Raw genomic sequence first — 13,803 nt, 5'->3', positions numbered from 1 at the left:
CAAGTCAAAGCTGGAGTGCATAAGCTGCTCAGCACCCAAGCCTCAGTTCCAAAGTCTACTCACACCATTCCCCCACTTACACAGAGAGGAAGACTTCATATTTAATTTAATCTTCCATTTTAGGAGGGAGATGGGGCTCTGTAAGGTCCAGCTGAATGAAGATCATCAGACTATATTTATTGCACAAGATCCCCACCTTGGTCCTGGCATAACCCACACTACACATTCTATTGTTTTCCTGCCCTAACACACCCACTTTAAAGAACACCAGCAGTTTTTTTTTCTTCATAGTGCAATTGAGATCTAAACCATGTCATTAAGAGTGGTCTGATCTAACTTAAATTCCTGAAGTGTGGTGATGAGAGCCAGGGGTTGCAGTGTCTACAGTGCAAATACAAGCATTTAATTTTCTGCCCAAAATGACTAGTTAACCTGCTTGTGTCCTCCAAGTCTGGAGATGTGATGATAGTAAAAGATAAGAGAAAAAATAAGGTAAATCCCCAAAAGCAAAACAATCTCTCCAGCAACAATAGCTAGCGTAGACGTAAGTGTTTCATGTATCTTAGCTTTTAGAGGCCTTAAGCACTTCAGACATCTGGTTCCCATCACCACCACTATGAACAATTTAGATTCGATAGTTTTCTCTAGAACAGCCTCTAGAACCACTTTGAAAGTTTCCATCATGAAAACTTAATAATGCATTTTTTTTAATTGACGGGAGATTGAGAAAAATCAGAACTCTCTTTTGACTCCATTAGCTGATGAGGTGTTCGTTAGCTGACGAGGTGTTTGATCAGGCCTGATGGGAAAACGGGGCAAGCAGGGGGCACTCCAGGCTCAGGGTTGGGTCCTGGACCAAAACGCAGCAATCCAACATCTACATCTTTTGGCACCCACTATAAGATTACTGTGCTAAAATAAAGTGTTGTCGACATTAAGCAGTGGCCAAGTCATCAAACTGCAATTCAGACATAATCTAATGAAGCTTTTCCTAAGCAGAGTTTTGAAATTCCTTTATAGTATGCTTTAAAGGAGACGTTTATTTAAAGAAAGATGTTAAGTCTCGGAATGGAACATTTTAAAGGTTGATTATAAATGGTCATTTCCATCAGAATCAAGTACATGCTTTGTACCAAGTTAATGCAGACCATTAGGTTATAGTGGTCTGCATTCAATATACATTCTTCATGCGTGGCAGTAGGAAAAAAAACTGGAAAAAACAAGGCACATTGTATGGTAACCATAAAGGAAAATATATCTTTGCACCAGTGAAAAATCTGGGCTTTGTGCATAACACTGCAGATGGATAGAATGAACAGGAGTTCATTTGGTCACATTAGGGCTGGGAGTCAATCCCAAAAAAATAATCCATTCCAGGCTTTTGGTTATCCCGACTCGACTCTAAAGCAGTGACATCCAAGTTGCACCACCACACAGACAGACATATTCTGGGTAATACTTTTCTGCCCCTGTCTAGACAGTCGGTAAACAAAAATGCATCCTTCCGTAAGACATCGCATGGATAGTCTGGCTGTATTTCACACTGGCGAAAAGTGGAAAACCAAGTAAAATGTAAGATTTGGCTTAGAGTTATACCATGTTGCCATGACAAACATCTAGCCAGCTAAAGGAGTTGACCAGGGAAAATTGGGTAGAGTTGCCTAACAGGGACTAGCTTAGGTAATTTAGGTAGAGTCAGGTCTCCAAATTTACTTGCTAAGGTCACATAAATAATATTGTACTCCTTATTTTTGCTAGTTGTCCTTCTGTATGTACAGTGTTTTGGAGTCGAGATTGTATTGCATCAGCCGAGTCCCCTCCATTGAGTCCAATTACTTGGAATTGACTCGATCATTTCTGAAATCAAACAGGCCAGATTCACGCACTCTATACAGTGTATAGCTCTTTTGGAATGTAGGACAGTAAATACCTTGAGAACATTTCCCAATGCAAACACAGCTGAACCTAAAATAAATTCAAGGTAAATTCATGGCAAAACCAGAACACAATAACCAATCTTAAATTTTACAAATTACCCAATGGACAAGAAAGGTTTAAATCATCAGTATAGAATCCTGGTTTAATCTCACAACTGAATGTGTCACTGTGGCCCAACTTGTTAGGATAGCCATCTGCACAGGATCATGTGATCCCTATGTTCCTGATAGATCTCTAGGGGAAGTGAATTATGGAGATGATTCAGTCTTGCAGTTGGCTTGAAGATTTTTATGGCAACAACTCCAAAAGACAGGCTGAGGAAAACTCAAAGGCAAGCCAGGGCAATTCATGGAAGACACACTACAAGCTGGAAAAAATGTACTGTTTTCATGTCTTTTAATGGTCAGAGAAGAAACAGGTCACCCTTTTTAACACTGATAAATACATGGTTTCTTCTAATCAGAGCTAACAGAAGAAAAGGCCTGGGGGGGGGGGGGGCGGAATATATATCATCCATGCTCTAAGACCAACAAGAGTGACCCCTTCTAAAAAGAGATTCCTTCTGAGGGGCAGAAATTCTACCCCGTTTTTTTTTTTTTCTTCACACATCAGAACAGCAAGATCTTTAAGAAAGATCTTAAATAAAGTGCAGAATGGGGTGGGAGGGTAGAAGGCCTAAATTAACACCAGTGTCCGTGACACTTGACCCCTACTAACATTCAATAAACAATCCTAATTCCCCACATCTTATCCTGGCTAGAGGAACTAGCTTTGAGAAATGCTGAGTGGTAAGGAGGACTTGGTAAAGAAGCAAATGAAGTATGGTGCACCACCATTTCTTCCCAATCACAAAACACAAAACAGCTTCACACATGAAAGGGGAAGGAAAACAAACAAAAAATAATAAAAAAAAAAAATCATCTACATCAGAAATGTTTTAAAACAGTTTACAGTAAATTGCACAATTCATTCTCTAACATTTTCGTATTCATAACTTCAAAAAGACGTGAAACACTGAACTGAGATAGTGTTTAACTACGGTTTTACCCAGAAACCCAAGCAACGGGTCAGCTGTGATCCATTCAATTCCAGTCTGATAAAAGTTCAGAGAAATTCTGCTGGAGTACAGAAACCCACTGATTGTACTTTGGATACAAGAAAAACAACAACAATTCATAACTCAGCCACTTGGCATTGAACACATGAACACAGGCCTTGGGTGAGGGTGGAAAAAACACAAAAAGCTCTTTTTTCCAGTAATGGAATATCACCAAGCTGGATAGTCCTTCCCCAACTACCAAACTAATCAGCAATAATCGCCTTCCAAATTGCACTCAAAAAACTAAACACTTGGTTTTAAACGAGGAGTCTGTTTAGGCCTAAAGTAACTTGGCACTGTAAGCAAAGTAGGATAGGATAGGAATGGGGGGGCAGATAAGAAATGGAAAAATTAAAACATGGTGTACATTCTGAGTCCTCTATTAAGGAGGACCAGTCACTAATACATAATGGTTATTTGCAATGTCTCTGGAACTGGAATTGGGGAGGGAGGGCAGGGCCTCAGCAGGCCTCGTTGCCATGGTGAAATGGTGTAAGGGGAGGGAGCAGATAAGGCGGAGGGAGAGTGAGAGAGAAAGGGGAAAAAAACCCGACACTGCAGTCACACCAGCTGAGAGTCCCTGTAGAAAAAAGGCAGGGTAATAAGGGATAGGTGCAAATAAGTTAGGACAAATATTGGCACAACTTTTCTTATAGAAGGGGGAAAAGCCCAATGCTGACTGCAAAACCTAAAGCATCCTCTCGCCTACATATCTCCCATCACTCAGTCCCACCCCCAACTCCCATAAGCCCCTTCCCTCCCCACGCAGAGGTCCTGGAGAAGCTCTTGGCACTTTTAAGAGAGTTTTGACATTGAGATATCGATACACAAGCAGGGGTGTGAGACTCCTCTCCAATGAGGAGAGACTCTCACTGTCCTGTGCTCTCATTGGTCCTCAAGGCTCCAATCACACTCTGGATGTTTTCCTCAGGGACCTGGAAGAAAGACAAGATGGTGACGAGATAAATCACATCTTCACAGTTTTCTCCTTAGCCCAAATGCAAGCAATCAGACAGGAGCTACAAGGCTAATGCAGCTAATAAACAAAGGAAGATTAGCCATCAGGTTAGAATGTGCAAACTGTAAACCTAAATTATCAGACACTTGCCTCAAACCAATCAATTTAAGTAATCTCAAACTTGCAAATGTTGTTTTTAACACGATCACTTTGTCATCTACAAAAATGACAAGTACATTGCAGCTAAAAGTAGTGGTGGCCTCTACGGTTTGTATTTTAGTCAATTTTTCTGGATTATTGTATGTCAAAAGCGTCAAAAATCACATAACGCTGCCATCAGAAGTTAACCTTGTATCTCCATTTTTGCCGTATTTCAGTTTTTGACATAATTTGAAAATGCCTATTACCCATTACATTGTGTATAAATTTTCTGAAGAATGGACCAAAAGAAACATCATGTCCAAAATGTCTGGTTCCATTGACTTACATTAAAAGTAAAGCAGCTTTTTTCCTTTTCCTGTAAAGTTGTTATTTTGGACATTTGGTTTTCTTCTGACAACAGCGATAAGCAAGTCTAAAGGGACATTTTCACCAAAATGAAAAATGGATTTATTGCTATCTCTGTTGTAAGATACTACAGCAGTGTCTGAGTAGCCTCCTAAGTGAGCTTTTAACATTTAGAACACAAGAAACCCTTCTGATGATGTAGTTTTAATGTAGGAAGCATTTTTGAAAAACTACAGCTGTTCTAGGGTGGATTTTTGGGGGGCAGGTCCAGTGCAAAACTAAGCAAACCTCCGACACCAAACATGCCTTTGCTGATCAATTCGATTGTTGGCATATCCATCTTTTTTTTTGTTCAGACTTGTTCAGGCAGATAAGTAACATTACTTGTCTGACTTGTCAGATGAGGGGGACAAGCTAAATGCTAAAGTTAGAAAGGCCTGGTTATCTAGATACCTTACTCCAGTTTAATAAAAACACTTGTCTTTGGCATCTTTTTTTGCACTAAAGAAAAACAGAATCATTGTTTTCGTTGTGGTTTTGTTTCACAACTGAAGCAAGAATTAAACTAATGTTGGTTTGGTTGTTTCTATTAGGCAAATCTGTGGCTGTCTAGCAGTCAGGATTGGTTAACATCAGAGGTATTCCCAATGGCTGTATGATGTATTTATTCACTGCAGAGTGGGAAGAACACAAACAAAATAAAATTGTGAGTTTGAGGCAAGTTGGTGCTGTTTTCCACATTCCAAACTTCTATTCCTTGTTATCTACATTAAGCTCTAGTGCAAAACTAAGCAAAACTCATTCACCAAACATGGCTTGGCTGATCAACATTGAGAGCAAAACAAAAATTCGTCAATTTGACTGTTGGCCTGTCCAGGTTTTGACTGAGTTTGCTTTGAAAACTCTTAACACTCTTAACTCCCAATCATCTGCTCAGGGAAGGGACTGGAAGCACAACTGATGTTACAATATTTTATCACAAACGTTACATGCAATTCAAACACTTTCACCAGAGAGGTCTCGCCAAAACATACACAGCGCAGCTTTAAATTAACAAAGAGAAGTACTAACCAGAGCGTGGTCAAACTTGAAGGTGCTGATGTAATAGGCTGGAATGTCAGCTGTCGCCAATGGTTCAGATATTTGAGCCACAATCCCACATTCATCTGACAAAAAACAAAAAAACATTTACTGGTTAGGTTACTTAACCTTATCCTTTCAAAAGTAAACCATTAAGAAAAATGATGCATGTTAATAACATAATAACTGACTATACATTACATTTAGTCAGTGGTGGAAATGAGAGATTTTGAAGTGACAGGATAATATGTGCAGTGCACAAACTCACCAAATCCTAAAGGTTGTCCACCAATGCGAACCATTTTCCAAAGCTCCCCTGAAGCGCTGGTGAAGAGGACATTATTGGGAAACCTTGTAGAAAAACAGTGGTCGTCAGCTCCACCAATAAAACTCTGCTGTAACTTAATTATGCAGTGTAATTTAATCAAAGTTGTTTTCTAATCAGTCATTTTGACCCAAGTAACCCCATTCTGAGCTCAATCATGTGCAGTCCATCAATCTCCTGCACAGTGACAACACACCCACACCCTGTAAAAGTGATGAATGGGTGGTAAGAAGGGGTGATGCGTAGGGACACCACCATATATGTGTGTGGAAATTAAGCTACAAAGCCGAATTCACCACATTTATCTGTCCACCTATTCAGCCTATGGCTGTTAAGTCCTGCCCATTCACACTGAAGTTATAAGAAGCCTTTCAGCCAGGACAATTTTTATTAAGCACAATACAAGGCAGCCAATCAGAATGAGATCATTTGGATATTTCATGTGTGTCTTAAAGATAGTCAATGCCAAAAGGCAAGTAGAGGTTGTAAATGGTCTAGTGAAAAATAAAGTAAGACTGCTTTTGGTACATAAAACCATACATCAGGAAGTGGACCTGAACAGGTGAAATGTACATATCAATACTCAACCCGCCCATCCCTTATGATGTTTCCTAACCTTCGAGTAGTCTGCTCATCCATGACCAGCGAGATGTAGCCCTCGATCAGGGAGAAGGAAAAGAAGCGAATGTGGCCTGAATCCTCGTTCTGTGCTCCCATCTCCTTCCCTCTGCCAGGAGATAAAGCGACCAGGATTCTCAGTATTGCACAACAAGCAGCTTGACAAAATCCCAGCCGACTTCTCTTGTTGCACTGAGGCAAGGTCAACAGTTCAACAACAGTCAACAGCGCAGCCACTGTGAGAAATACTGAAATGAAACTTACAATCTAGAGTTGGGCCACACTCTCTAAGAACAAAGGTAATGAAAGTAGTGATGTTTGAGATGAAGTGCTTTTAGGAGATCACTGATCAACAGACAAGAAAGGGGCCATTATACTGGCCATTTACTTCAACACAGTCGATTTGAGGAGAAAAAAAAAGAAAAGAAGACTGAAGTTAAAGTGCAGAATGTGACCTTTAAACGAACAGTTTGGCAAAAAAAAAAAATCTAAATTTACACATTTGGTGTTCAACTCTTACTTCTTTTCTTCAGAGCTGGAGCTACCAGGCTAACGTTACTAACGAACACTACCGTTTTTTTTTTCCTTCGTAAATGCATTCCCCAAAACTTCTCTCAACCTTCTCAAACAACATCCATCACTTCAATAGGGTTTGCAGCCTGGCTGACGTGGTTTAGAACAGTCTGGCTTGCAAATTGTTGAAATCAACACTTCACAGTGTAGCTGAACACAGCAGGCAGCCACTTTAAACAACAGGTGTTCTGCCAAATTCTACCTCAACTCACAGAGCCCACACAGGTCATGCAGGCATATGGACAGTAAATTATACTATATACCTTTATTTATTTATTTATTTACTTTTAAACACATGCATTTTTTATATATATTCTATAAAATGAGTTCAAACTGTGTTCCCCCAGTAATGCAGCAATCGAAATCAATGAAGTTTTCAGACCTTAGACAATACAATTATGTTATGATCTATTTAAACCCAAAGCATGAACAATAAATAAACTAAAAAGTAATAAACTAAAAATATTTTAAAAATCATTTATGTGGTACTTTCTATTGGGAGGTAGCTGTCCCAAACCCTAACCCTGATATTTCAATTTCAATTTCTTTTGAAGCAAAGTTGAAAGATTCAGATTTATCTTTAAGTTTAATTTTTACAGTTTTAGTCCATAGGTGGAGCCTTTTTAGCCACATCCCTGCATTTAAGAGCAGGAAGTGAAACTGCATCTCTGTCCCTCCTGGCCACATGATGAGCAGTTAGATCCCATTTATTTGAAGTAAATATTTCCCAAAGTCTGAAAAACTAAGAATTTTCACTACTGAAAAACACTTTTCTGCAATTTTGGAAATTAAACAAACATTTTCATGTTTTATTAAAATAATAAGGTTTTATTTGTGTACAACTGTTCAAAGCTGTTTGCTAGTCAAGGCCTGGCTCGCATCTTTAAATTATGTTCTAACTTGGCCAAAACTACACTATTAATTTATGTTCATGCTGTGTCTGAAACCACTTCCGACACACCTGCACAACCCTTAAGAAGGTCTAGATGTGGTCTGAGCTGGGTTTTAGGCATAAACCTACGGAAACTTTTTGAGATTGCTGGCTTCTAGTGTTAGCGATAGTAGCTCCAGCACTAAACTAAAGAAGAAAAAATCAGAACAACAAACATGGCTTGGCTGACTGACTCTATCTTTAGTAAGAAAAGTAATTGAAAAAACTCTTACTTTGAATTTTTTTTTTTTTTTGGTGGTGACCTATTTGTTTAACTGGTGTGTATTCAGAGCTATATACAGGAACAAACATGTAGAGATCTTAGCCATTTTAATACATGACCCTGGCATTTCAGGGAAGAATAAGTAATTGGACAAATTTACAGTCTTAAATAAAACTGCTGTGTTTAGCTCTCCATTGAAAATCTGTGCAACTGATGAGTGCCTGAAGGGCTGTGAAACACAGACATCACCAGATGTCTGTCACTTGGGTTTCTTCACTGCTGAGGTTTGCCAGGCATTTAACACAGCCATTTTTAGTTCCTGCTTGCTCCAAGGGATTTTTACATTCAGTTTTGACTTCAGTGAAATCTGTGCCTAATAGGGTTCAGGGGTGCCAGACAAGAATGCTTTTTTGGCCCGCCCTGAAAAACACCCTTTTAAAATTAAAAAGGTACCCAAATAATTTTTTGTAACATTGGCACAGATGAACCAGCACAGATGCTGGTTTTCCAAAGTCCTTTAAAGAACAATTTTTGCAAATGAGACATGAATGTGAAGAAACATAGCTTCTTAAAGCTTAAGGAAACTCCATGAAAAAAACATCAATACCAATTAAAGGTTTTTCCTATAACCGTATGGCCAAGTGAAGAACCATTTAGGAACTTTCATTTTCAATAACGTAGACACTTTAGTTGTATGCTGTCCTGTTGCATGACTTATGTCTAATTTTGATATTCAAGTAAGAGTTGGATATGAGAGGATGTCCTGTTAACTGCAGTGAAGGAACAATAAACGAAAAATAAAAAACCTGACTATGCTCAAAATTAGTGTAGTGCTGTAGGCTTACTTTTTTTAAATAACAGAACTGGTGGTTAAATAAAACATGTTTCATTCTTTAAAAAAAAAGAGTTAGGTTTTTGCCTTGGATGAGTAACAGAGGCTGTCTCTTTAGACGAGCTAATGGACTGATGCTAACCAGCACAATGTTACATACTGAAGTGGACTTGTCTTCTACACAAGGTTTTTTCTCCTTAGACACATCCTTAATCTATGAAGACATCCTGAATAGAAACATTTTTTGTAAATGAGATAACAGTGTACAAAAGTGCTTCGAAATGTCCCAAAGTATATGTAAATAAATAGTGCACTTAAATAGTGCACAAATAGTGCAAAGTCATCGTTTCTGTGCTCAGACAAAAAGAAAAAGGATAGATTTACCAGAGGGCAGCATGAACAAACATGTATTTATATCTCTGTATATTCATCTTTCTCTAATAATCTCCTACAGAGCGTTACCTGCCTATCAGCACTGCTCTCCTAATAGGCCTAGCAGATGGCTCTGAGGGGCGGCCATATGTGAGACAGGAGGAGAGGCGCGGGGGCGCCGACCCTTACCCGCCTGAGTAGAACATAACATCCATGAGCAGAGTGGCCACTGAGGGCAGCGTGTCCGGGTCCAGACTTGTGACACAGAACATGTTACTGGGACTGGAAAGAGGGTGAATGATGGGACGAGGGACTATGATGGAGAGAAATAAAGACAGACATTAAAAAACAGTATGACTGATTGAACACTACATCTTTAAACCTGAAAGGAAAAAAAAAAACAAACAAACAAACATAGCACTCTAAAGAGATGATCATGCATCAGTTTATCACATCTAACATATTGGACAAACATAAAATCTATAAAATTGGATAAAAGTATGGACAAATTTCAGGATTCAAATGGCTGCTACCAGTGTTTTAGCTATGCAAAATACTTTTGCCCAATTTCTACAGAAAACAGTACTTATACAGTATCAGAAACCAAATAAGTAAGTCTGTTTGAGATTACTTGACAACTCAACATAATCTGAGGTGGTCTGTACAATGCTAATTGCTAGTTGTAAGCTTCCATTACATGTTAGCTACATTAGCCTTAGCTCCCGTACAAAAATAAAGAAACAAACATGTCTAGGCTGACTGACTACATTTAGAGAAAATCTCTCCATAGCACAGACAACTCAATATGATGGCTCAAATTCCAGCCCTACACCCTCACAGCCAGAAAACACGGTCAGATATACAAGCTGCCTGGGGCTGATAGTTTTATTAATTGGCTTTCATCTCAGTTGACACCCCCTGTGCATGTAAACAAACTTTATAAAAGGTACAGAGAGCAATTCTTAGTACCGCTTACCCAGTTTAGGCTTGACGAAACCATTGGTGACTCCGGAGCAGTTGGCAGCTACAGTCTCTCCATTCACCACTCTGAGGAGGGTGAACTCTGAGGACAGGGTGTGCATGACCATAGGTAGATCTCTCTCCCGGACCTGGACACACAGACAAACACAGAGGTGTGGTGAGCTTTAGCAAAAGAGGGTAAATTGTTTATACATGGCATTATTCCTAATACAAACAAAAACAGCTTAGGCAACTCTTATAAACTTAACAAAATGCTTAATGTAACTGTTTATATGGTATGGCCAGATTTTTTTTTGCTTTTGCTGTACGGAATAGGTTTACTTTTTCAGCCTTTCTGGGCTACATTAGACAAAACATGCAGTACTGTGCAAGTAAAAGACCATCTTTCATTTACTTAATTTCCAGTCAGAATAGTCATCAAGTTGGAGCGGAAAACATGTACTTAACAAAATTACACAGAAGCCTCAACAACATAATGCAATATTAAAATGTTCAGTGTGTCCACACTTTGCCTTTATTATAGCTTTCATTCTTTCCAGGAGACTTTTCAGTTTTTCAAAGTAAAAATGTTCCACAAAGTTCAATCTTAGAAGTTGGTTGTATTTTTCTGCTTCTCATAATCCAAGTAATCCCGAACACATTCAGTGATGTGCATGTTTGGAGTCTTTGGTCTTTTTTCTCACAGTGGATAGAAACAACTTTGGATATTTTTTTTTAGATTTGTAGAGAGAGTGGAGCATGTCTGAACCGCTGTGAGGAGTCTAATTTTCTCGATATCCTTCAATAATGATAATAATAATAATAATAATAATAATAATAATAATAATGATAAACTCCAGTCATTTCCTTTCACTTTCTTAATGATTGTAGATGATAATGATTTATACTTAATGACCGTTCTGACTGGAAATTAAATGAAGAGTGGTCTAACTTTTGCAGTACTGTATATAATTAGTAGACTGCATGTGCAATTTACACAATAAAGTTGTTTGGTTTAGTGCATTATCATGTTTGTTTTTATGAAGTTAAGAAGAAACACTATAATATTTTGTACAAACTTATTAACTTTAAAAAGCAACAACGGGTAGTGCAATGAAAAATTTTTTAAAGATTACAAACCCACAAAATACTTTATTAATATTGTTGTTAGTATGTATTAGTAGTAAATAAAATCATGTATTCCATGTGTATATATCATATCTATTACATTTTCTGGATAAACTGTGGAAAATACTGTGATGTATATTTAAGCTGATTCTATATAAAAAATAGTCTGTATGAATCAAGAGGAACTTCACTTAGTAGTTCACAGTTAAAGCCCTGTGAGCCGCCACGCTATGGACATTTCTGCGTTTTCCCTTGTCCATCTTCCTCGACTCATGTAATTAAAGATGTGATAGTAGCTGCTGAGTTGAATCAGGCATACTAGATCAGGGAACAACATATGTAATGTAAGGTACTCAAGACAGAGATTGGGAACCACAGGATTAGGTCAAGCTAAAAGGATAAATTCATTTTCTATTACACTGGGTTCAAATGAACTGAGATACTCAGTAAACACTGAGTAAACACTGGTTTTCTTGGTATTAACTTGTGTGACAACACATGACTTCATGAGGCAATTACCCTTTTGAACCTTGGCTAAAAGCAAGTAGCATAAATAGAAATCAAGAGCATGTTTTAAGAGGTTAGGCATGAGTGAATAGAAACCTTATCAATAAACATTTTCAAAATATCACATTTATGGTAAAAAAGGCACAATCACAGGGCACTAAACTGCACTCGCCTCAGCATACAAACAACCTCAAGGATTACTTAGAGAGGGGGAGTAATGACTAGTTACATTTATTCAGCTATTTATTCAAGTACAATCTTGGAGTTTTCTGGCGATTTTCAAACCATAATACTTCTACTTTTTATGAAGAAAGGTATCTATTTTCACTCAGTTACTCAGCCATTTTAGTCATTAATATTTGAATAGTAGTTCTTTTTTGTGTTTATTTTCTTTGCCATATTAGTGCCAGCCTCTGTACTGTTCTTAGATTGCTCATAACTGCTCTGACTGCTCAGGCTTAGCAATTCTTTTACTCCCAAAGCATCAAAAAAAAAGAAATTAAGCCTAATAAGCTTTGTGGTAAAAGGTTCAGCTACAGATCAACGATTCAGTAATTTCGCTTTTTGACCTCCCACTTTTGCATTTCTACTTAAGATGTTTTTTGGCAAGGTACATTTTAGGTTTACTTGAGTCATTGTTTCCTAGAAGTATCCATACTTCCACTAGAGTGTAGGTTTAGGCTACTCTATTTGGCTCTGATTATTTATACCGTCTTGACACAAATGTTAGGTTCTTTGCCATATCGAACCCAAGTCAAACTCACCCGACCAGCATGGCTGTAATCTGAAACTCAGCTGTCACTTAGACACTGCCTGCATGGCCTGGGCTCTTCCTCGAACAGCTATAATAGTTACAAAACTTGATCGTACAGTGCATTTCCAGTGAAGCCAGTGCCAGTTAAGGAAACAAGAAGCTTCCAGGCGCCTGGTCTGTGCACCATGGCTGGAACCAGCTGATTTAATCACATTAGGAACTAACAGAAATTAGCATTTCAAACAACACTAACAACTCTCGAATACATTATTAGGGGGAAAAAAAAGGCAGCATGTCTCAAGCAAACAATTCAACTAAATTCAGAGCCGTCCCAAAGAGCCCCTGCCAAACACATTCACTAGGCCAAGGGAAAACATTTCAAGGGCAACCCCTGTGGATCTACTTTTTCCTTGGGCTATTTTGCTAGCGTATGAAAGCTCCGGAGCAAAACTATATCCCCAAAGGCTACATCTGACTATCATTAACTTATGAAAAGCAAAAATACTTCTAAAAGAGAGAGGGGAAAAAATACCCTCCAAACATTTTCCATTTGAAGCTCAGAGCCTGACAACAGCCCTTTTGTTAAACTAGAGAATTCCACAAGCAGGCCTAAACAAGCAATACAAAACCAGGCCATTAAAAAAAGGCCAGTCCATGTTTCTTTCAACGTAGTTACTATCCATGAATAAATAAACAAACAAGCAAGCAATGTGGCATCTAGCAGCTTCGTCTAGCCCCAATGAGTCAGATAAAGGGGTTTATTTCTGCCTGGCTCCTGAAGCTTCCTTCGCACAGAGCATTTGGGCCAGGCCTTGCTATTTATAAAACACGGTAGGATAAGGAGGAGAAAGAAAGGAGCTGAAGGCTACGGCCAAAACCAGGGACGCTTGTCTTTTCCCCTTTTTCTTAAACGTCTCCGATGGTTGATCCCAACTATATGTGAACAGAACTAGATGTTAAAGTGCTGGTTTGACCAAAAATCAAATCCATGACATAAC

At 38.5% G+C, this 13,803-nt stretch overlaps 1 protein-coding gene across 1 annotated transcript in view; it reads right to left on the bottom strand.

The window, feature by feature from the left end:
• Positions 1-2,317: 2,317 nt before the first annotated feature.
• The window catches only part of castor2 (cytosolic arginine sensor for mTORC1 subunit 2), a 31,852-nt gene continuing 20,366 nt past the window's right edge, over positions 2,318-13,803 (bottom strand). The window contains exons 4-9 of the mRNA XM_037533759.1: positions 10,433-10,565; positions 9,646-9,769; positions 6,524-6,634; positions 5,851-5,933; positions 5,574-5,668; positions 2,318-3,972 (exon numbers count right to left, since the gene is read on the bottom strand). Coding sequence (XP_037389656.1) covers positions 3,907-3,972; positions 5,574-5,668; positions 5,851-5,933; positions 6,524-6,634; positions 9,646-9,769; positions 10,433-10,565 — 612 coding nt within the window. The 3' untranslated portion in view covers positions 2,318-3,906. The remainder of the gene's footprint in view (positions 3,973-5,573; positions 5,669-5,850; positions 5,934-6,523; positions 6,635-9,645; positions 9,770-10,432; positions 10,566-13,803) is intronic.

The sequence above is a fragment of the Pygocentrus nattereri genome, chromosome 23, assembly GCF_015220715.1.
Source record: "Pygocentrus nattereri isolate fPygNat1 chromosome 23, fPygNat1.pri, whole genome shotgun sequence".
NCBI lineage: Eukaryota > Metazoa > Chordata > Actinopteri > Characiformes > Serrasalmidae > Pygocentrus > Pygocentrus nattereri.
This window is presented reverse-complemented; position numbering and strand designations above follow the sequence as displayed.